Below are 22649 nucleotides of genomic sequence, written 5' to 3' on the forward strand. Positions count from 1 at the left end.
ACGTTGTATTAATATGATCAGGATCAAGGATTCCGCACTGTTCATACCCTAAACAAATCTTAATCAGTGTGGGAATCAAAATATCAATTTGACTCTTTAACTGTTTGACCTCTTAAATGTTTCTTTTTATTTCCCTATTCGCTCTTAAAATTCAATTTCTTGATTAGCAAGGAGCAAGTGCTCTACATAAAAATGTGTACCATATGTATGTAGGTATGTAATCTGTTTGGACTTTATAGTTTACCTGTTTCACACATACTCCCAGTATATCCAGCAAGGCAGGCACAAGTATAGCTGTTCACTTCATCAGTACAAGATCCTCCATTCATACAAGGATCAAGAGTACAACCGTCGATATCTATGCAAATTGAGTTCCGAAGACAATAAATGGGATAAAAGTGACGAGAAAAATGATTTCCCTTGTGACAGATTTTATTTTATTTAGCGGAGAAGAGGACAATTAATGAAATTTTGTACACGGTTTGGTGACATTTCAGGAATGCATTACATTCAGTCGTAAAACTAATTAATATATTAATAAAATGAAGTGAGTGAACCAAATATCTATTTCGTTGTTCAAATCTTCTCCAAAATCTTGGCCTTATAAAGAAAATATTTTCTTTAAAAAATCTGATTGTTTGGCAAACTAGATGTGCTCTTCCCAGAAAATAGGGTAAGTAAAGCAAGTGATCTTTCTTTTGGGAGTGAAATAAATGTTGAAAATGGACACAGAAATTTCCCAATACAGGTTTGAGTTTTAAGACACCTTAGCGCAAAAACTTGAATCGCTATGATTATGATGAAATACACCACTCTAATCGTTTCTTAAAAACAGATATCAATTAGTAAAGAACATTGTGTAAATCATAACATCAACTTTGCTATTCAAATAACCGTGAACTCTCATTTTCCCATGTGCCTGAATGTTTCTTTCTTTTTAATTGCTTGTGTGTCTCTTTTTAATTTCCTGATGAGCTATAAAAAATATTTCATTGGATTTTGCTTAACTTAACACATGGTATATGTATGTAGGTATGTATTAAATCTCCTTTAACTTTAACAATTACCTGTCTCGCACATCAACCCAGTATAGCCAGGAACGCAGGCACAAGTATAGTCGTTCACTTCATCAGTACAAGATCCTCCATTCTCACAAAGATTGGGAGTACAATCGTCGATATCTGTGCAAATTAAATTCCAAAGAAAATCAAGGAAATTAAAGACATTTATCTTGATTTGGTAGATAACAGGAAAAATAAGACAAAAATGGCATATTTAATGCAAATAATGACAGTTTAGGAAAGAATTACGTAATTTTTAAACTATTATTCAAATATTTCTATTGATGTTTGTATCATTTTCCAAAATCGTGGCCTTAGAAAGAAGATATTTTCTAAAATTGTTGATTGTCTAACAAACCTTGATGTGCCCCTGCCAGAAATAAGGGGATTAAAGCCTGCTATCGTTTCTTTAAGGGTGAAATGAATTTGAAAATGGACACAGAAATTTCCTATATGTGTTTCAAGACATCTTTAGCGCCAAAATAAAATTAATATGATTAGGAATTAATACTCCTTTCTTATCATTCCCAAAAACAAATCTAAATGAATAGAGATCGTTGTAGGAATCACAATATCAACCCTGCTCTACAAATAGCCATCCACTCCATTTGACCCATAAGTCTACTCAAAATCAAGATAAGTAACGGTAAAGCTTTTCTCATTACTGCACCAAAATATGGAACACCATTTCCATCTGTAGTCTGTAATATTAGATCTGTAGACTCTGAATTAAAAAAAAACCTCGAAAATTTTCCTCCCCATGACTGAATGGTTCTTTCTTTTTATTTTCTTATTTGCTCTTTATCTTAAATTTCTAGATGAGTAAGGAGCAATATTTCATGACATTTATAAAAAGTATATGTATGTAGGTATGTAATCTGGTTTGACTTTATAAGCTTACCTGTTTCACAACTACTGCCAGTATAGCCAGCAACACAGGCACAAGTATAGTCGTTCACTTCATCAGTACAAGATCCTCCATTCTCACAAGGATTGGGAGTACAATCATCGATATCTGTGCAAATGATAATGGATGGGATAAAAATGAAGAGAAAAATAATTTCAATTTTGACAGATTTTCTTTTTGGAGGATAACAGGAATATTAAGTAAAACAAATTTGTATTTTAAATGCAAATTAAAGACAGTTAAAAAATAAATGTATTTGTAATACATACCGGTAATTCAAATGAATTAATTTTCCTCTTAATGTTTGTATTTTTTTCCTCGAAATTGTGGTCTTAGAAAGTAGATATTTTCAGGAAAATCTGATTGTCTGACAAGCCTTGATATGCCCCTGCTAGGTGTGTAAAACATGTGATCTTTCTTTTGTGGGTGGAATAAATGTGAAAATGGACGCAGAAATGTCCTATACATGGTCTGACTTTCAAGACACAATGGAACTATGATCAGGAAGATATATGTCACTCTTATCGTACCTAACTCTGCTTTTCCCCATCCCCCCAGTTTTCCTATTTCTTAATAACCTAGCATCGTTTAGCCATTCATGAATGAACCTGCATTCAATCAGCAGATGTACAAGATTTATTGTATTATTACCAACGCTCCTTCTCTCCCCTTTTCTTTTCTTCTCTGCAAGTCACTCTTTTCTATTTTTATTTGTTATTGTTGTATTTAAGTTGAGGGCTGCGGGCACGTCAACCTACTTTGCTTATTTATGTAGCCCTCCTGCATCTAATGTATGTTAATTATGCATTCAATATATTTGTTTAAATTCGTTTATTATCTGTATAAAATTATATACACTTAAAATATTGTATCAAATCATATTATGTTCATGAAAATGTATGATGAATAAAAGAAAACAGATGCAGAAACCAAAAAATCAAATCAAATCAAATAAAAAAATCAGGAAAAGTTAAATTTCTCTCGTTGCTGCACCAAAATGTGACAAGATGGATATTCGCCTGCATGCAGTTGAAAATCAGTAAAACATACAAAGAATTTCTCTCTAATGACTGAATGTTTCTTTCTTTTTAATTGCTTGTGTGTTTCTTTATAATTTCCTGATGAGCCATGACAAATATTTCATTGGATGTTGCTTTACATAACCAATGGTATACATATGTAGGTATGTATAAAATGTAACAATTACCTGTCTCGCACATCAACCCAGTATAGCCAGGAACGCAGGCACACGTATAGTCGTTCACTTCATCAGTACAAGTTCCTCCATTCTGACATGGGTCAGCAAGACAATCGTCGATATCTGTGCAAATTAAGTTCCAAAGACAATCAACAAGAAAGAAGAGATGAGAATTTGTTCCTCCTTTTTGTTAGATCAATTCATTTTTGGCCGATAACAGGAGAATTATGTAAAAATGACAGTAAATGAATGATTTACTTCATTTGTAAAATTGATGAACTGATGAATAATTAAAATGAAGTAAATTATTACATTTTACCTCTTACAACTAGTCAAGTAATCCTTACATGCATATACAATCAATTGAGCCAAGCTTTGTTTGAATTGCTTCAAAACTTTCTAGGATGTAGCAGAAACGATATATTCATGGTTGGAGTACTTAAAATGAATGAAAAATCTCAATATTTCTTTCATTATTCTTTAATTCATTATCATTATCATCTTTTCATTTTAACTTTTTTTTTTTTTTTTTTTTTTTGGGGGGGGGGGGGTTACTTACCAGTCTCGCACATAGAACCAGTAAAACCAGTAACACATTCACATTGACCAGAGACACATGCTCCGGCATTCTGACAAACAGCTCCACCACACTCAGCTAAACAGAAAATAAAGTTGTTAAATATCTGGTCAAGTTCACGTGTGTTAAGGATGCTGTAGTCATGTCAATGTTGTCAATGAAGCGTAATGAACACTATGTCAAAATAAAACTGTAATATTTTGCTGCCATGGCTGCCATGGCTGCCATGGCGACTCAGCTACAACCCGGGTAATAACGTGATACTTTGTATCAAGCGCAGTAGAATATAATAGCTGCACTCTTTGAATGGACATATCAAAGGTAATACAAAGTTTTGGGAAATTTAGAAAATTGGCTGGATAGTGATTCTTCACAACTTTGATATATTTGGATGCCCCTGTAGATGTATTATAAGCACTTGAAAATTAATGCCCTAAAACGCTTCTGCTTTCGAGTAAAATTGAATATAACAATTTCAAATAGCGCTTATGTCCATACAATTGAGACCATTAAAATCTCAGAATATGTAGTTGTGAACTTGTGATATATAATTTCCAAACGGAAATAGCCAATCGGTCGATTTTAGTCAAGAAACATTGTGTCATGGCTTAATTAATATCTTTACCTTGAGAGGGAGCTATACAACATAAAGAGTTTGTTATTTACAATTTCATAACTTTAGACTCAATTTCGACCATGACAACGATCACTCAATATTGTTGGATCGCGTATGCTTTCAATATGTTCATTTGAAGCAAATTCATGTCCCCAAACCAAAACTTTGTATTACCTTTAATATCAAGAGAGTTGTTTTATTGGCTAGCTTAAACAGACAGTTGACACAGGTATATATGTATTTCCTACACTTTGTTCCCGCAATCTTTAATTATTATTATTTTTTTAAACAATATATTCAAATTTTTGGTCATATGACTGAATTGTGAATAAAAACAATTGTCTGGAGGCAATACAAGTTGAATCATGTAGCACATAAACACTGGTGCAATTGATGAGGTTTTGGAATCATCAACATGATAAGGAGTTAGGCAAGTCTAGGTAAATTGGCCCATGACCTGTACTCAGGAAAATGCATATGGAACTTCACAAGTATGTAGCATGAAAGTGTGATCCGCAGCCTTTAGCTATTTTTAGGCTTTGTTTGAATATGAGGGCATTAGCATTTGGAAAGCCATTCTTTTCAGGAGAAATTTTTTCGGTGATATTGTTCCACAATAACATAGAACAAATGACAAAGCTCATACATTATTGGATATACATTCTCTTTATATAAGTTTTCAAAGGTAGAAGTTTTAGGTACTTGTACATACCGTCACATGTACTGCCATCCTCACTTATTGTAAAGCCGGTGTGACAGGTGCACATGTAGGACCCATGGGTATTAGTGCAGTCTCCATTACCACAGGGATTAGTAACCGCAGCACACTCATCGACGTCTAGAAAAGAAACAAATATACATTACAAACGAAGATAAATGTAACTGCATCTCCTAAATCCCCTAAATTCAGTTTACGAAATGGATGGATTTATTCATGACATATCACACTGAAAACAAAAAGCCTATCTATTGTGGTTCTTGAGATATCACAATAGCAAGGCAAAAAAAACCTGTATATTAAAAAATATACCTCTGTGAACTTTGACGTAGCTACTCCAAAATCTATTTATATAGTTTTCTATGGTGATACTTTATCTTCAAGTTTGAAGTTCATATCTGAAGTGGAGCTTGATAAATCGCTTTAATGACAAAGCGGGGCAGACGTAGGGATGGGCAGACCTTAATCTTACAATTACAGGCAGTACTGTAAACAATCTATTATATATGTAAGAACTGATGCCCTAGTTCATGCTTCTGGTGAAAATCTTACCATCACAGGCAGTACCACTATCGTTGGCCTCAAACCCACTGTCACAGGTACACTCATAAGTCCCGTTAAGATTGTTGCAGGTTCCATTCCCACATGGGTTTGGAATGTTTGCACATTCATCGATATCTAAATATGGGAAAGAAAACAGAAGAATAGAAGTAATCCATTGATCATTTTATTTCATCATAGTAATATTGGTCTCAATAGTAAAACAAAAGGCCTTGAATACTTACGTGTTGTAATTAGACAACTTAAAGTGAAATTCATGGAAAGCAAATTTGGCCTAGTTTCAAAATGTATGCAGCACCTCAAATATAAAAGTCTTAAGAAGGCTGAATACAGTCTTCAGTCAGCAGTTGCATGGTATTCAATGATTTTCTCAAGGGGGGGGGGGGGTCAAAATGAACCCTCATAATTAGAGGAAGTATCAACAACTAGATAGTAAAACATTTTTAGTCACTTGGAATATGGCATGAAAAATATTTAAAGTGTACACTACATGAATCCGAACTATCATAATTTATAGGTGAAATGGAAAGAGGAAGGAAAGGAAGGAGTGATCGAGATTGAGAAAGTTGTAAGCAGATCACAGAAATTAATGAGTGTAGTTTCAACAAGAATTTTCGGTATTCTTCTGTAGAGTCATTCTGAAGGAGAGTTCTAAACCATGGTATTATTTCATGAAAAAGAGTGTGGCTCTCTAATTGAAAATCATATAGAGAAATATCAGCATACCCATACAAGCCTCTCCATTGATACTCTTCTCATATCCGCCGTCACAGTCACAAGTAAACGTCCCAATGGTATTGTTGCATGCTCCATTAACACACAGGGAGGGATCATCATCACACTCGTTAAAGTCTAACCAGGGAAACATTTGAGAAGAGCATGTCATAATTAGCCTTTTTAGTATTCTGATCATAAGAGATGGAATATATATTCAGTTACTATTTAGTCTGCATAGTTCATATTCTTAACGTGATTAAGATCAAAGTTGAATAATTAATTCAAGTAAAATAATATTAATGGGAATGATTTAAGTAGAATGATAATGTTAATTCAAATAAAAAACAAATAATATTAATTAAAGTAAAGATGTAGTACATGAACATAGATTGACTTGGAAAAAAGTCCCTTTCACAAGCAGATCAGAACATGTAAATGATCTATGATATATGTAAAAACCGATGCCCTAGTTTATGCTTGTGGTGAAAATCTGACCATTACATGCAGTACTGTAAACGGTCTATGATATATGTAAAAACCGATGCCCTAGTTTATGCTTCTGGTAAAAATCTGACCATTACATGCAGTACTGTAAACGGTCTATGATATATGTAAGAACCGATGCCCTTGTTTATGCTTCTGGTGGAAATCTGACCATTACATGCAGTACTGTAAACGGTCTATGATATATGTAAGAACCGATGCCCTAGTTTATGCTTCTGGTGGAAATCTGACCATTACATGCAGTACTGTAAACGGTCTATGATATATGTAAGAACCGATGCCCTTGTTTATGCTTCTGGTGGAAATCTGACCATTACATGCAGTACTGTAAATGATCTATGATATATGTAAGAACTAATGCCCTAGTTCATGCTTCTGGTGAAAATCTTACCATCACAGGCAGTACCACTATCGTTGGCCTCAAACCCACTGTCACAGGTACACTCATAAGTCCCATCAGTATTGTTACAGGTTCCATTCCCACATGGGTTTGGAATGTTTGCACATTCATCGATATCTAAATATGGGAAAGAAAACAGAAGAATAGAAGTAATCCATTGATTATTTTTTTCATCATAGTAATGTTGGTCTCAATAGTAAAACAAAAGGCCTTGAATACTTTCGTGTTGTAATTAGACAACTTAAAGTGAAATTCATGGAAAGCAAATTTGGCCTAGTTTCAAAATGTATGCAGCACCTCAAATATAAAAGTCTTAAGCAGGCTGAATACAGTCTTCAGCATTTGCATGGTATTTAATGGTTTTCTTAAGGGGGGGGGGGGTCAAAATGAACCCTCATAATTAGGGGAAGTATCAACAACTAGATACTATTTAGTCACTTGGAATATCATATGAAAAATACTTAAAGTATACAGTACATGCATCTGAACTATCATAATATAATTTATAGGAGAAATTGATAGAGGAAAGGAAAGGAAGGAGTGATCGAGATTGAAAAAGTTGGGAGCAGATCACAGAAATTAATGAGTGTAGTTTTGACAAGAATTTTTGGTATTCTTCTGTAGAGTCATTCTGAAGGAGAGTTATAAACCATGGAATTATTTCATGAAAAAGAGTGTGGCTGTCTAATTGAAAATCATATACAGAAATATCAGCATACCATTACAAGCTTTTCCGTTGATATTCCTCTCATATCCATCGTCACAGTCACAACTAAACGTCCCCATGATATTGTTGCATGTTCCATTGACGCACAGGGAGGGATCGACTTCACACTCATCAAGGTCTAACCAGGGAAACATTTGAGAAGAGCATGTCATAATGAGCCTTTTTAGTATTATGATCATAAGAGATGGAATATATATTCAGTTACTTTTTAGTCTGCATACTTCGTATTCCTAACGTGATTAAAAGATCAAAGTTAAATAATGAATTCAAGTAGAATGATATTAATGAAAAGTAGAACGATGAAATTAATTCAAATAAAAAACTAATAATAGTAATTCAGGTAAAGATGTAGTACGTGAAAATAGATTGACTTGGGAAAAATCTTTTTCACAAGCAGAACATAGGTTCGACAGTTGAACTGTTCGATTGATATTCTTACTTTCTAAATTTCATGAGAGCCATTTGGTGGCAGCTCGGCTAAACTTAAGTAGACAATAATTCAGCCTTTTGAACCTGTTCCCTTAAAAAAATTCCTCTATACAAGGTGCCCTGAACAAATGCTACAGCTGACATCTGTAATTTCAATCAGATTTGTGGACGAAATGACGGCATTTATAACATTTTATTTTCTTTTATTGGGAAGGAAAGTTTCTTCAAGATCATTAGTCTTTTATTTCTGTAAGGAATTTTGATTCTGGGGCTATATTTGTGAGGCAATACAATTCTCAAAGTTTGCTGCTTTTGCAAGAACTTCGCTAGATGCAGAGAGAAAATTATGTCTGACGGCTTTCCATAGAATCACAATGTTGCGTATTGAATGATCCCATTTCATTAATGTTGCCTTCATTTACAAAGCAAGAGCAGACATGCTTTTGTCAACAAAGCTGATTTTATGGCAAGCGGTCATGTGCAAATTTCTCGTTCCTCCTTTTTGCAAAATAAGCCAGTTTTGAAAAGGAAATTGCATCACTAAAAAGCCCTAGAATCCAAATACCTAACCCCAAACTTATGATCTTGTATTGACGTAAATAATCATATATGATTGATACACGTTTGTAAAAACTCAATACACACACACACATTATGATCTTGTATTGACTTTACATGGATAAAACAGTTGCCTATACAATACAGACAAACAAAACAAAACAAGACATTTTCTCAATGATGTCGTTGAAGTTAAAGATCTCAGCTTCTGTGTTCTTTTAGGGCCACGCACCCTCTTCATGTATTTTCATTATTCCATTAAAAATACAATTCAAACTGATTAAATGCAAATATATACACACAGAGAAATACATAGAAATTTACAAATTTATTAGGAAGTTACAAGTATAACAGAAGAAAGGAGAAGGAAAGATTATGCAACATAATATACAAACAAAAATGAATTGAGAGGTTTTCATGGTGGCACAAAGAACCTTGAGGGTTTTCTTTAGGCACCAATTCTGCAGGCTGTTACAAAAAGGTCGCATTGATGGTATAAATCAAAGATAAGAGTTCAGAATACAGATACTGAAATTGAATGAGAGAATTCAAAAGAAAAGGGGGCCAAAATGATTGAGTTTTGTTAAAAAATTGATATATTTTTAATGAGAAAAAAAAGGGAGAATTTATTCTTACCCTGACATTGAGTCCCTGTTGAATCTACTACAAATCCAGGAATGCATGAGCACATGTATGATCCCTCGTTATTTTGGCATATTCCATTAGCACAGAGATTCCCAGCATCGCACTCATTAATGTCTATATAGGAGACAATGGTATCGGTTAGAAGATGAAACCTTTCAACATTTTGATATACTTTATCAAATTTGTACACTAAACAATAAATTACATGTAAGAAATGTGTCTTCACATGAAATACATTTACAAAGGAATTAATGTTTTGAGTTCTTACAGTATAGGTTAAAATATTTATTATGTCTTAAGAGGCGATGAAGCAGATTTTAATTACTGATAGTACTTAGTAGGGGATGTGTAAAGCTGTGGACTGATTACAGGGGAATTCAACCTGCTCACAAGCATAGCTTCTACAGGGGTCCTGAAACCATTCCTTTTATGATGTAATCAAATTAATATACATGTATGTTGATTAATGTACTATTACCAGTCTCTTTTTTATGTAAAAGATGATTTGAATAAAATGAACTTGAACTTGAGCAAAAATCAGAAAAACATACCATTACAATTGATACCAGTGCCATCTAGTTGGAACCCTACGTCACAGTTGCAAGTATAAGAACCGGCGGTGTTAACGCACGTTCCATTAGCACAGAGGGTGGAATCATCTTCGCATTCATCAATTTCTGGCGGTAAAAGGAATCAACAAATCCATACAGTATAACACTACCAAATAGCAATTATGCAACAAGGACAATTAACCCCTTTGACATTACTCCCTGGACAATTATCTACTGAAACTGCCCCCAGCAGGACAATAACCCACTAAAAATGCTCCTACCAGGAACATTACCCACTACAACTGCCCCGACTAGGACAATTACCCCCTGCAACTGCCCCAGTACAATTACCCCCGGGACAATTACCCCCCTGGACAATTAACCATTGAATTTCCCCCCACCAGGACCATTACCCACTGCAACGGCTCCCATTTTGCTTATTTGGGTTTAATATCTTCTGGAATTGACTTGTGGAAAAATGACAACCAACAAAATAATGTCAACAGCGCACTTTTTCAAGTTGTTTACGACGCCAGATTACAATTTTTTAAACAAAATGTACGGGTCTCAAAGCTCCGCCATTGTAGTAGATGCATATTAATCTTGATTTTGCAGCTGGCTAGTGTGAATTTCAACTCAAATTATGGTATGACATTGTTTATACACAAACACAAATACAAATCTTAATTGTCAGGGCTCACAAGGCATCAAGCTTTGCTTATCTTGGAGCCCTGGAAATTTCTGTTTAAAATAAGTTCATGTTTCTTCATGTATGTTTTTAATGTATACTGATTTTATTTTGTGTTAAGAACTGAAAGAAAAAAAATGAAATAAAATGAAAAAACATTAGGGCAAACTGAAATGATATTTTCAATGCTCACTAACCTCTGAAGTCTCATACATTGAACATGTCACATTGCTTGTATTTACAGGGTGCGTGGCTTATGAACCCCTCGCCATGCTATAAGGCCAATTCCAACTAAAAACTTCACTTTCCAAAAATAATTAAATCAGTGCTACCATTAAAAATATAGTATCAAAGAATAAATAGCTCAACAAGCTCTTTAATTAGAGTGGTACAGTAAAACCTGCTTTAGTGGATACCTTTCTATGGAGTCCACTTGTCTGAAGTGGGAACTTATAAGGCCTCTCTATAAGCAGAAATATATTACATGTTTGGTATGTGTTACAGAAACTGTGTAGAAAGGACACCTGTCTACAGTGGCCAATTTTCCTTAGATGGCCTTTATAAGCATGTATCAATGATTATCAGTACAAAAGGTATATGTTTAGGCATTTTATTCTACATACAAAATCTCCCCTTTACATACCAATACAAGCAGTTCTTGCTCCGTTTTCAGTATATCCGTCATTGCAAGTACAGAAGAAAGACCCAATGGTGTTAGTGCATGTTCCGTTGTTACACAGGTCTGCATCATCGGCACATTCGTCAACATCTGCAGTAAATAACAATTTACAACGTGTTATCATATTCTGGTGTAACTCATTGCAGTTTATAGTATTCCAAAATAAATCCCTCTTTCCTCCATACAGCATTGTGACGTGAATTGTGTATACCGGTAACTGCTATGTTAATTACATAACGATGTCAATTGATGTTGCTTTCATAGAAATTGTAAGTCTGTGTGTACAGTTCAATCCGAATTGGATGTTCCAACAAGTAATCTCCCTCCCCTCCCCATGCACTTCTCTAGGAGAGTTAGGGCAGTTTATGATGATGGCTTTTCCTTATGGGGTGGTTGTGGAAAGTGCTTAGCATTACACAAGAATCGTTGATCGTAAAAGTGGAGACAACTCCTGGTGATTAATACCATCTAATATCTGGAAACTACCCAAATGGTGTCAATTTCCAAGGGAAACTCGTGCTCATGTGTCGTTATGCCGTCCTTACCCTCTTGGTTGACTATATTTTCGGCTCCTAAAACTCCAAAGCGCTGGTTACTTGGTAGAGCACTGTTGAACAACGATTCCAATACTGTGTCGTTGATATTTAGTGTTGTTTCAACATCTGTCCTGAAGTCTACGACAGCATAGGGACTGGTCACATTCACATCTGATATTGTAGCCATGAATACAGAGTCCCCAAGTTCTGAAATGCCTCGGAGGAACAGCAGCATCTAAAGATAAAATGACACACATTCACATGAAATTCCATATTCTTCAAGAGTCAACAACTTTTTTTTCAGGGGTAGGAGGGGGGGGGGGGGGGGGGGGGGTGGGAGACCTTCATTTTCATGTGAAAAATTCAGATGTATTTTCATCAACATCACTACCAATACCTATAAAGCCCATAGTCTCCTCTGTAACATGACACCAGTATTACCATTATAATTTTATTTTAGGAGCATGATTTCTTTGGGATAAGCTGAGTTAATCTTTACGAAGTTTTCAATTTAATTTTTTTACTCAGCCTCCTGTTAAAGACATCTTGGGAGTTTTCTTCCCTGACTTGAGCAGGAAGGCAATTAAGTGTAAATGTAGGTGTAACAAATAATCTCTTTCCTCTCTAGAGATGTAGTTGAATTTTGTTTCTTGTGTCATGTATGCACACAAGGGACACAGTGTGAGTCAAAACAAAAGTTTACACCTAGCAAATTATTAATTATTTTAAAATCATTTATGAAAAGTAAATCATTATAAACCTTATGAAAGAGTGTTTTATCCCAAATGATTTGGTATCATTTTTGTGTGGCATGTGGTCACGCTTGGATGAACAGAACAGGATTTCCCAAACAAATGGTACATACACAAATTAAGTCTATTTACAGAGACTAAACCAGAAAGTGAGTACCTCATATCGATTTTTTTTTTGAACGCTGTAAATTAAAAAGATTGGACAAAAATATAAGAGGGGAATATGGTCAAAGCTATGAAAGTTATTTTACAGAAATTTGCATCACCTGGACACACTTTCATGACCTGTATACATTTGCAACACCTTTATGTCTTGGCAACAGCTATAGCAGCAACAACGACATCAAACCCCGGCTCCTCCACTCAGTGTTATTTAGGGTACGCATATGCATGTTCCCTCCGTTTGAAAACACCCCTTAAGTCTGGTGTGTAAAGTCTTTTTTGTGTATGTATGAGCCGGACTTTATCAGACATTTTGGTAACACGCATGGTATCCCTCCGTTCACGGAGTGGGGGGGGGGGGCGGGCATCAAACAATCATTTTCTTGATACTTCTAATCTGCTGGCCTATGGAATGCCTGGTAAAGTTCTTTTGATGTTGATTTCATGCATTTATCTTATAGTTTTAGGTGATTCCATGGTAATAATAATAATAATAATAATAGGCATTTCTATAGCTCCGTCTATCTAGATAATTCTAGTACGAGGCGCATTTATTATTACCCCGGCTTTAGCCTAGCTGCCGTTTATACAGCGCTCCAGCATTTCAAGGGATTAATTCCTGCCAGGTACTCATTTACATCACCTGGGTTGAGTGTGGCAAATGTAGATCAATGTCTTGCCAAAGGACATTAGTGCCGCGGCGGGACTCGAACTGCGGACCTTGCGATCGACAGTCTGGTGACGTATCCACTCGACCACGACACCTCTACACCTAAGTAAAAACTGTAAGTGGAATATACTGTTTAATACTGGGTTGACGTGAGTTCATATGGAGCTGTTTACTCACATCAAGTTCAAGTTGCTCTCGATTTTCAGCAGGTTCGATGATAGAGGGATTGACTGCAATAAAACCACCGACGATGGCTTCAAATCTTACCCTCAGGTTCAAGGTTAAGGACTCTAAAATATAATCAAAAAACAAAACAATTTGTATTCATTTTCTAGTAATTTTTATTTAATTACTTCAAGGGGAGGTCCACCAGTATCATGTCAGTTTAAAGATGAAGTTGAGTTCTGGTCATGGGATTGCATTGTGAAAGAAACGGTGTGGAACCGACCAGAAAAGGTTGATCATCTAGCATATAAGAATTTGTGTGTATGGCAATGTTCTGGAATCATCAAAATGATAAGAAATGTGGCCAAGTCTTGGTAAAGTTACACAGAAAGATGTATATTGAACTACACGAACACGTGGCATAAAAAGCCGCCCCCCCGATTTTTACGATGTCACATGCATATTTAGAATATGAAGGCATTTGAAGAGCCATGCTTTTCAGGGAACATGTCTGAACTGATGTTCTTCCACACTTGTATAATAAGAATGAGTAATGCTCACAAATTATTTTTCACCTCTTCCCAGAACTCAACCTTCTCTTTAAAGAGGAAATGAAAGGAACAGCTAGCTTTACAGTGACATTATATGTGATTAACTTGTTCATCCCGATTAGCTTGTTTTCTTGGTTGTTGATGAAGAAATAATAATACTAATAATGGTAATAATCACATTAACAATAATAATAGTAAAACAATAAATTTATGACGCACTTATTTTTTCATTTCATTTTGCTCAAGTTTACCCTGATCTTTCTATAAAAAATATCTGCTTGTATTCCAACCAATAATATTACAGTGGACTTCCCCCTGTAAGGTCTTTGTGCAATATCACAGATTTTTGTTTCAAAGCATCTTTTTTTTTCACTGATATTAATGACTAGTATTATTGGTAATTTATGCACCCATTTGATCTATTCTGATTGTAATAAAATCTGCAATTCGGCCATTTAGCTACGAAAGATTGTTTTAATCAATAAACCATTTCAAATAGATTAATCAAACAACATGCATGTGTTGAAAGGATGGAGAGTTTGGGAAATCTAAACATATGGAGTAAACATTTTCATTAAAAAAGGACAAATGATGCTTTTGTTTTCAAAATATCATGAACACGACATTATATTAAAGCCCCAAAGTCACAACTTGCAAGGAGGCGAGATGGCCCAGGGGTAGAGCACAGGTTTTGAACGGGAAGGACTTGGATTCAAAACCAAGTTGCTGGTACCTTTGGTAAGGCCTTAATCCTCATTACAAATTCCCTGAGAGAGGACTAAAAGCCGTCGGTCCCCTGGTTGCTTACTTACAAGCTTTAAATACGCATGTTTTCTTAGCAGCCAGGTAAAATAAACCATCAACCCAAGCCACTCTCCCTTTAGAATATTTATTCATATTTGCTGATGAGATTACGTTACCTTGACAGGTTCCATCAATTTCAGTGGTGCCCTCAGTGCAGATACAACTGTAGTTTCCCACAATGTTGATGCATTCTCGATTGGCGGCACAGACAGAATCAACTTCTTCGCACTCGTTTGTGTCTAGATGGGGAAGCGGGTAATAAAAATAATGGATCAAGCTCGCTATCCATAAGGACCGTTATTCATAAGGACCGCAAACCATAACGTGTGACAAAATGAATAGCAGACCCTTATAAATAGCAAGCAAACCATAGGCAAGGACCGCCATTCCTAATACCAATAATATAAATGATATATGTGGTTTGCGTATAGCTTAATACCCCGACGATGATTCTAAGCCCTGTACAGATATTTAAACATATATTTGCAGTATATGTAGGGCTATACAATTTTTTAGTATCTTACACTCCAAGACCGGACATTGAAATAATTGCTGGTATCAAGATTTTACAAAAAGACAGACAATGCTTTACCTGTTGCCTCTGAAGAGAGTTTAAATAACTGTTCCCTTAAAGCAATGGGATAATTAAAAACACCTATAATTATCTTGTTATGTGTACATAAGTTGTAGAGACTTTATTTACCTTGTCTAATGATAGCAGCAGTTCCTAATAAAGGTATATTTAATTTCATGATAGAAAATTATTGTAAAGTGTAAATGAGTTTTTTGGTAGTCCTTTACGTTTCTTTTCCTCACTCATGTAAGCATTGCTTAATGGTAAAATGAGAAAAGATCCTAAACAAATTTGATTTTATCTCAAACAATGTATATACATGTACATCTAGTGCTATATAATAACTCTTTGATGTTAGAATGCTCGATTCATATTCTAGCACCAGCAGTGATACAGATTGGCGACCATAATTATACTGGACATGTACATGCAGTATGCTTAACTGAAAATGCTTTTAAATAACTGCCAAATTAATAATTTTGTTGACATACTTATAACATCACAAAACTTAATAGGATGATTAATTTACTTGTTAACTGTACATGTACATGTAGTCTCTTTGTCACATGTACGTGTATTTGCACCTTCTCGTTTATACGGTACATCATCATTGACCAAGGTCAGTATTTTCCCTCTTACAAGGGGATACTTAATTTCGCGCCATGATGATGCTCTCTCCCTCCACTTATTCTAATTTTCCCGAGCGTCCTCCTTATTTACAATGGTAATACAAAAACATAATAATTCCATATCATTTACCGATGCAGGTCTTGGGTGTATCATTCTCGTACCCAGAAGCACATGTACACACAAAATCACCACCTGTGTTCTCGCATGAAGAGATGTCTGGAGGACAGGTGTTTTGAACGTTGTCACATTCATTAAAATCTGTCGGGAATAATGATATTAATAACAATAATAACAAATTGATTTTACAGCAAACAATAGAGAGTCTCTCTATAGATTTCTCCGATCAAGTTCAAACTACTTATATTTTTCTTTGTCAGAATCATCCATTTATTTTGTGGTTTTCCTGTTTTCAATTGTATTTCAAGAATGATCTGTAGTTTTACTACTAGAGATTATCTATGCCCTTTAAGAGAAATAATGACAAAAAAAAGAATACTTAAACTAAAAATGCTTGAGAGAGAAGTGACAAAAAGATAAGATTACGACAAAAAAAATTAATCTTGTCACAAAACCTAGAATTCAGCTGTTAGGAGCCAGACTGGTATTTATAGCTTTAACATAAACATGTCTTCAAACAAATTGATAGATGTATGATCCTTAACTTTTCTCTTCTTCTGACCATTTCAAAGGGCCCATTTGATCATATTTTGTTCTTCAAATGGGCAACACTGATTTTGTTTTATTGCTACAAGGTTCTAATCAAACGTAATGTTTCGGGAAACGATATACATAGGTAGGAAAGTTGTCAAAAAGTAGGGAAATTTGTGAAAAACAGATTTTAATTCATGTGTATTCATGTGAATTCCATACTTAATGTATGATTCATATGTTATGTTTTTTATTCACCACCTGTATAAAGATACCATACCTGTACAATTGCTATCCATATTCTCTCTCACGTAACCTTCATAGCACATGCATTCATAAGAGCCCTCCAGATTAGTGCAGTTACTGTTTGGTCCACAGAATTGAAGGACATCACTGCATTCATCTTGATCTACATATCCATAGACATACATTGGATCGGAAATGAAAGGATACAATATCAATTACAGATTATTTGTGCACGAACATTAGATGTAAAAAGCTTGTTAGTCTAAGTTTTGAAAAAATTATTTATCAACATGTCTTTATGTACAACTACATGTTTGTAAAGGGATTAAAGTCATTGAGCTATTATCATAATAATCATTTCTATTTATATTACTATTAATCTTATTTCATGTATTATCATTTCCATTAATATCATTATTATTATTATTATCATCATTATTATTATTTTTATTATTATCATTAGCATCATTATTACTCTTATTATAATTATATTATATTATTGTAGAGGTGTCGTGGTCGAGTGGATATGTCAGCGGACTGTGGATCACAAGGTCCGCGGTTCAAGTCCCAACGCGGCACTAATGTCCTTTGGCAAGACATTGATCTACATTTGCCACTCTCCACCCAGGTGTTAAATGGGTACCCGGTAGAATGCAAAAGCTAATGTGGTTCGATTAGCATTGGCGCTTGTAAAATGGCGACTGGCTGGAATGCTCCCCAAGGAGTGGAGAATGTGCATACCTTGGGTGCGGGTAAGCATGAATCCGATGACCTGGGTAATAATATATATCTGTAAAGCGCATTGAGAGGGCCTGCGGTCCTGAAATGTGCTATATAAGGACGAACTTAACTATTATTATTATTATTATTATTATTATTATTATTATTATTATCATTATCCTTCTTTTTATCATTATTGTCATTAATATAATCTTTACGATACATACCTGAGCAGGACATTCCATCTCCCTCGTAACCATTGTTGCATTCACATGAATAGTTTGCTGGAGCGTTCACACAAGACGCTAGTGGATGGCAAGTGAACAAGGATGGGTTCTGACACTCATTGATATCGGTACATGCCGCGTAGGGATCACCTTGGAAACCAGGCATACAGGAACATGTGAATGCACCTTCATTGTCTAAACAGTCAGCATACACACCACACGGGTCTCCATCACACTCGTCGATATCTACATTAAATGACAATATAAACATCATACAGTGAGACCTGTCTACAAAGAATACTCAAGAAAAGCAGCCTTTACATGTACAACTACTCTTTTTTTTGTTTATGTTTAATTGAGAAACTGTATTGAAGAGAACCATAAAATGTGGTCTATAATAATAATAATTTGTAATTTAATTGTATCTCGTGCATAACAATTACAATTCAATTCTCTAGGCGTTTTACATTATAAATATTGGATAAAATAAACATAATGCAGAAAGATATAATAACTGCAAGCGAAGATAGGTCTAAAGGGATTTCCTTCAAGTTTTGATAGAAAATACTTTTTCCCTAATTGTTACGAGTGGAGACTTCAACAGAGCAGGAGCTGATGTCACGATGGATTGGTTTTCTGTATATGTCCTTTCTATTCAGGTGGTCACTATGACAAGTAGGTTTCACTGTTATTAAGCCTATGTTGATGTAATAAACACACACACATATATATATATACATGTATACATGCTCTGTTCATCAAATAGAGCTGTCTATTAGTTTGTGCGTACTTCTTGAAGTAAGGTTTCCCCTGACAACTCAAATACTTGCCAAAGGTTTGCCAGACATGGCAACAAATAATGTATGTGTATTGGATTCCATCTACAGTATAGCCGTGAATAGCACGTGAATTTAAAAGTTATTAACCAGGGGTTCTGCAAAAAAGTTATATTCATTATCAAACAAGTCTATTGCCGACAGACAGGCATTATTGACAGCAATAAAGGGGAGATTAAAAAGGGTATAAACACAATATAAACAGTATTATGATTAATTGATAAATCAAGTGTAAGGTTACTTTAATATTTATAATAAGACTTTATGACATGATTTGAATACACAAAATAATTCTATTCATAAATGTTACATTCATATTTCATCCTCAGCACATACCGATGAAAAGTGCAGAATAAAAATGTCAATAGATTTGACACGGTATATCATATGTAACAATTATTACAACTAAAAGTTGCATACAGATGTTAAATATTAATGATAAAGAACAGAATGTGTACAAGATTATACAACAGTAAAATAATAAAATAGTCACCTTGACTTTGTATTGATATAGACATCTTTGTCTAAACATATGCGACTACAAAGAGATTGAGAGCAGTTATAGGAGAGTAAACTGTTCTTGTGTGTTTAGTCCTATTGAGGACCACTTGAAATTGAGAGCAGTTATAGGAGAGTAAACTGTTCTGTGTGTTAAGTCCTATTGAGGACCACTTGAAATTGAGAGCAGTTATAGGAGAGTAAACTGTTCTGTTGTGTTAAGTCCTATTGCGGACCACTTGAAATTGAGAGCAGTTATAGGAGAGTAAACTGTTCTGTTGTGTTAAGTCCTATTGCGGACCACTTGAAATTGAGAGCAGTTATAGGAGAGTAAACTGTTCTGTTGTGTTAAGTCCTATTGCGGACCACTTGAAATTGAGAGCAGTTATAGGAGAGTAAACTGTTCTGTTGTGTTAAGTCCTATTGCGGACCACTTGAAATTGAGAGCAGTTATAGGAGAGTAAACTGTTCTGTGTGTTTAGTCCTATTGAGGACCACTTGAAATTGAGAGCAGTTATAGGAGAGTAAACTGTTCTGTTGTGTTAAGTCCTATTGAGGACCACTTGAAATTGAGAGCAGTTATAGGAGAGTAAACTGTTCTGTGTGTTAAGTCCTATTGAGGACCACTTGAAATTGAGAGCAGTTATAGGAGAGTAAACTGTTCTGTTGTGTTAAGTCCTATTGAGGACCACTTGAAATTGAGAGCAGTTATAGGAGAGTAAACTGTTCTTGTGTGTTAAGTCCTATTGAGGACCACTTGAAATTGAGAGCAGTTATAGGAGAGTAAACTGTTCTGTTGTGTTAAGTCCTATTGCGGACCACTTGAAATTGAGAGCAGTTATAGGAGAGTAAACTGTTCTGTTGTGTTAAGTCCTATTGAGGACCACTTGAAATTGAGAGCAGTTATAGGAGAGTAAACTGTTCTGTTGTGTTAAGTCCTATTGAGGACCACTTGAAATTGAGAGCAGTTATAGGAGAGTAAACTGTTCTGTTGTGTTAAGTCCTATTGCGGACCACTTGAAATTGAGAGCAGTTATAGGAGAGTAAACTGTTCTTGTGTGTTTAGTCCTATTGAGGACCACTTGAAATTGAGAGCAGTTATAGGAGAGTAAACTGTTCTGTTGTGTTAAGTCCTATTGAGGACCACTTGAGATTGAGAGCAGTTATAGGAGAGTAAACTGTTCTGTTGTGTTAAGTCCTATTGAGGACCACTTGAGATTGAGAGCAGTTATAGGAGAGTAAACTGTTCTGTTGTGTTAAGTCCTATTGCGGACCACTTGAAATTGAGAGCAGTTATAGGAGAGTAAACTGTTCTGTTGTGTTAAGTCCTATTGAGGACCACTTGAAATTGTTGAGAGGTAAGTAAAGGGAAAGAATTTGTGAGGTAAAAAGAAAGAGGGTTATTCTTTGGTGAATAAATGCCTGAAAAAGGCTGGTGAACCTAGGAATGAATCCGGAGAGGGGGAAAGAGAGAGATATTTGTTCTTAAATATTGTATCTACTTACTTGAGCAATTTAGACCATTCCCAGTATAACCTTCAAGGCAGGTACATGAGTAAGACCCATCTGTGTTGTTGCATGCAGCATTCACATCACAAGGAGATGAATCACACTCATTATCATCTTTTAAAGAAAGTGAACGTTTGGATGAATTAATTCTCATAGCATGTACAGACTACAGGAAAAATAAACGAAACTTGCATAAAGAATTTTTTTATAACATATTATTATATAGTGAAAGGAGCGACATACTACTTGTACACAACATCATCGTATAAAGAAGTTAATTTCAACAAAGTCATTTTAAATGACAGCTGTCTAATCACTAGAGCATTTTTTTGCGTACATTCTGTTGAATTTTTCTTTTTATTTCTCTCATATATTACTCATTTCTCGCACATTGTAAATGTCTTTGTATTTGTATGTATTTGCATTTATTGTATTTAAAATGTGTGCAGTTATTTAAGGAATTAGAAAATAAATGCAATGTCGTACCTACACAGCTGAAGCCATTACCAGAGAAACCTGGCATACACATACAATTGAAAGAGCCATTTGTATCCATGCAATTCGCGAAGACGTGGCATGGGGACGTAGAAAGGCACTCATCGATATCTATATGAGGAGTACACACAACATAACAAATGAACAAAGAGTGAGATGTGGAAGTGGGTACTCTCAGAGTTTTCATATTGGAGTGGGTGTTCGTCAGGGATCAGTCTTATCTCCACTACTGCTCACTACTGTGGTAGATTTTTTAAAATTGGAATCAGTTAAGAAAGATGTGTTATGGAAACGTTATATGCAGATGATTAAGCGTTGATGGCTGAATCAATGCAACAGCTGGAGAGGGATTTCACCATCTGGAAGAATGGATTTGAGTGCATGGGCCTGAAAGTCAACTTGGGAAAGACAAAGGGGATGGAAGCAAGTGGTGGGGCAACATTGATGGAAGAAAGCAAAATGGGTCCTTGTGGTATCTGTGGCAAGAGATTAATGAAGAACTCTTATCAGATGCACAGGAAAGTTGGTTCATGCGAGATGTGCTGGAGAAAAGAAAATTACCAACAGAATGGCTGAGAGTTGTGAGTGCAAAAATGCAGAGGGATTGGTAATGTAGTGGTGGATTGGCAAGTAGGGATGTACTTGGGAGATGCTGAGAGGGTTGATAAGTTAGTTATTTGGGGAATATAATCAACAGCGGTGGTTAACATTAGATTGCATTGACAAGAAGATTCAGATTGGGGTGGATAAAGTTTAATGAGCCGGCCTCGATCCTATCAGGTAGAAGGTTTACTATGAGAATAAAAGGCAAGATCTATATTAGGCTTGTTGTTTAATTCAGAAGATAGTTTGTACAGGGTTCAGCAACCTGGATTGTGACGATAGTAGAAGGTATCTTGAAAAGACCAGAAAGAGCAAAGGTACAAAAGATGTGTGGTGTGTGTGAAACTGATATAGAGAAAGCAAAGGAGCTGATGGAAGGATTGGTCTGCAAAAATCTGCAGTGGAAGCGGTAAAGAGAAGTAGATTTAGATGGATGGGTCAAGTGTTAAGAAGGGAAGATGATTAACATTAGAAAATAGCATGGAAT

At 35.3% G+C, this 22649-nt stretch overlaps 2 protein-coding genes across 3 annotated transcripts in view; both read right to left on the reverse strand.

Annotated features, from left to right (window-relative positions):
* The window catches only part of LOC575161 (fibropellin-1), a 40273-nt gene extending 21204 nt beyond the window's left edge, over positions 1-19069 (reverse strand). Inside the window, exons 1-19 of the mRNA XM_030989437.1 lie at positions 19048-19069; positions 18222-18467; positions 16510-16638; positions 15293-15415; positions 13834-13946; positions 12082-12307; positions 11501-11626; positions 10170-10295; positions 9610-9732; positions 7979-8104; positions 7251-7376; positions 6365-6490; positions 5630-5755; positions 5072-5197; positions 3726-3821; positions 3176-3289; positions 1963-2076; positions 1068-1181; positions 245-358 (exon numbers count right to left, since the gene is read on the reverse strand). Of these exons, the coding sequence (XP_030845297.1) occupies positions 245-358; positions 1068-1181; positions 1963-2076; positions 3176-3289; positions 3726-3821; positions 5072-5197; positions 5630-5755; positions 6365-6490; positions 7251-7376; positions 7979-8104; positions 9610-9732; positions 10170-10295; positions 11501-11626; positions 12082-12307; positions 13834-13946; positions 15293-15415; positions 16510-16638; positions 18222-18467; positions 19048-19069 (2416 nt within the window). The remainder of the gene's footprint in view (positions 1-244; positions 359-1067; positions 1182-1962; positions 2077-3175; positions 3290-3725; positions 3822-5071; positions 5198-5629; positions 5756-6364; positions 6491-7250; positions 7377-7978; positions 8105-9609; positions 9733-10169; positions 10296-11500; positions 11627-12081; positions 12308-13833; positions 13947-15292; positions 15416-16509; positions 16639-18221; positions 18468-19047) is intronic.
* A 1995-nt stretch (positions 19070-21064) lies between these two features.
* The window catches only part of LOC115925381 (mucin-like protein), a 34812-nt gene continuing 33227 nt past the window's right edge, over positions 21065-22649 (reverse strand). For both annotated transcript variants that reach the window (XM_030989102.1, XM_030989103.1), the window contains 2 exons: positions 21551-21670; positions 21065-21178 (listed from right to left, as the gene is read on the reverse strand). The gene's annotated coding sequence lies outside the window, so the exon portion shown is untranslated. The remainder of the gene's footprint in view (positions 21179-21550; positions 21671-22649) is intronic.

The sequence above is a fragment of the Strongylocentrotus purpuratus genome, unplaced genomic scaffold, assembly GCF_000002235.5.
Source record: "Strongylocentrotus purpuratus isolate Spur 01 unplaced genomic scaffold, Spur_5.0 spur5_scaffold_18, whole genome shotgun sequence".
In the NCBI taxonomy this organism is placed as follows: Eukaryota; Metazoa; Echinodermata; class Echinoidea; order Camarodonta; family Strongylocentrotidae; genus Strongylocentrotus; species Strongylocentrotus purpuratus.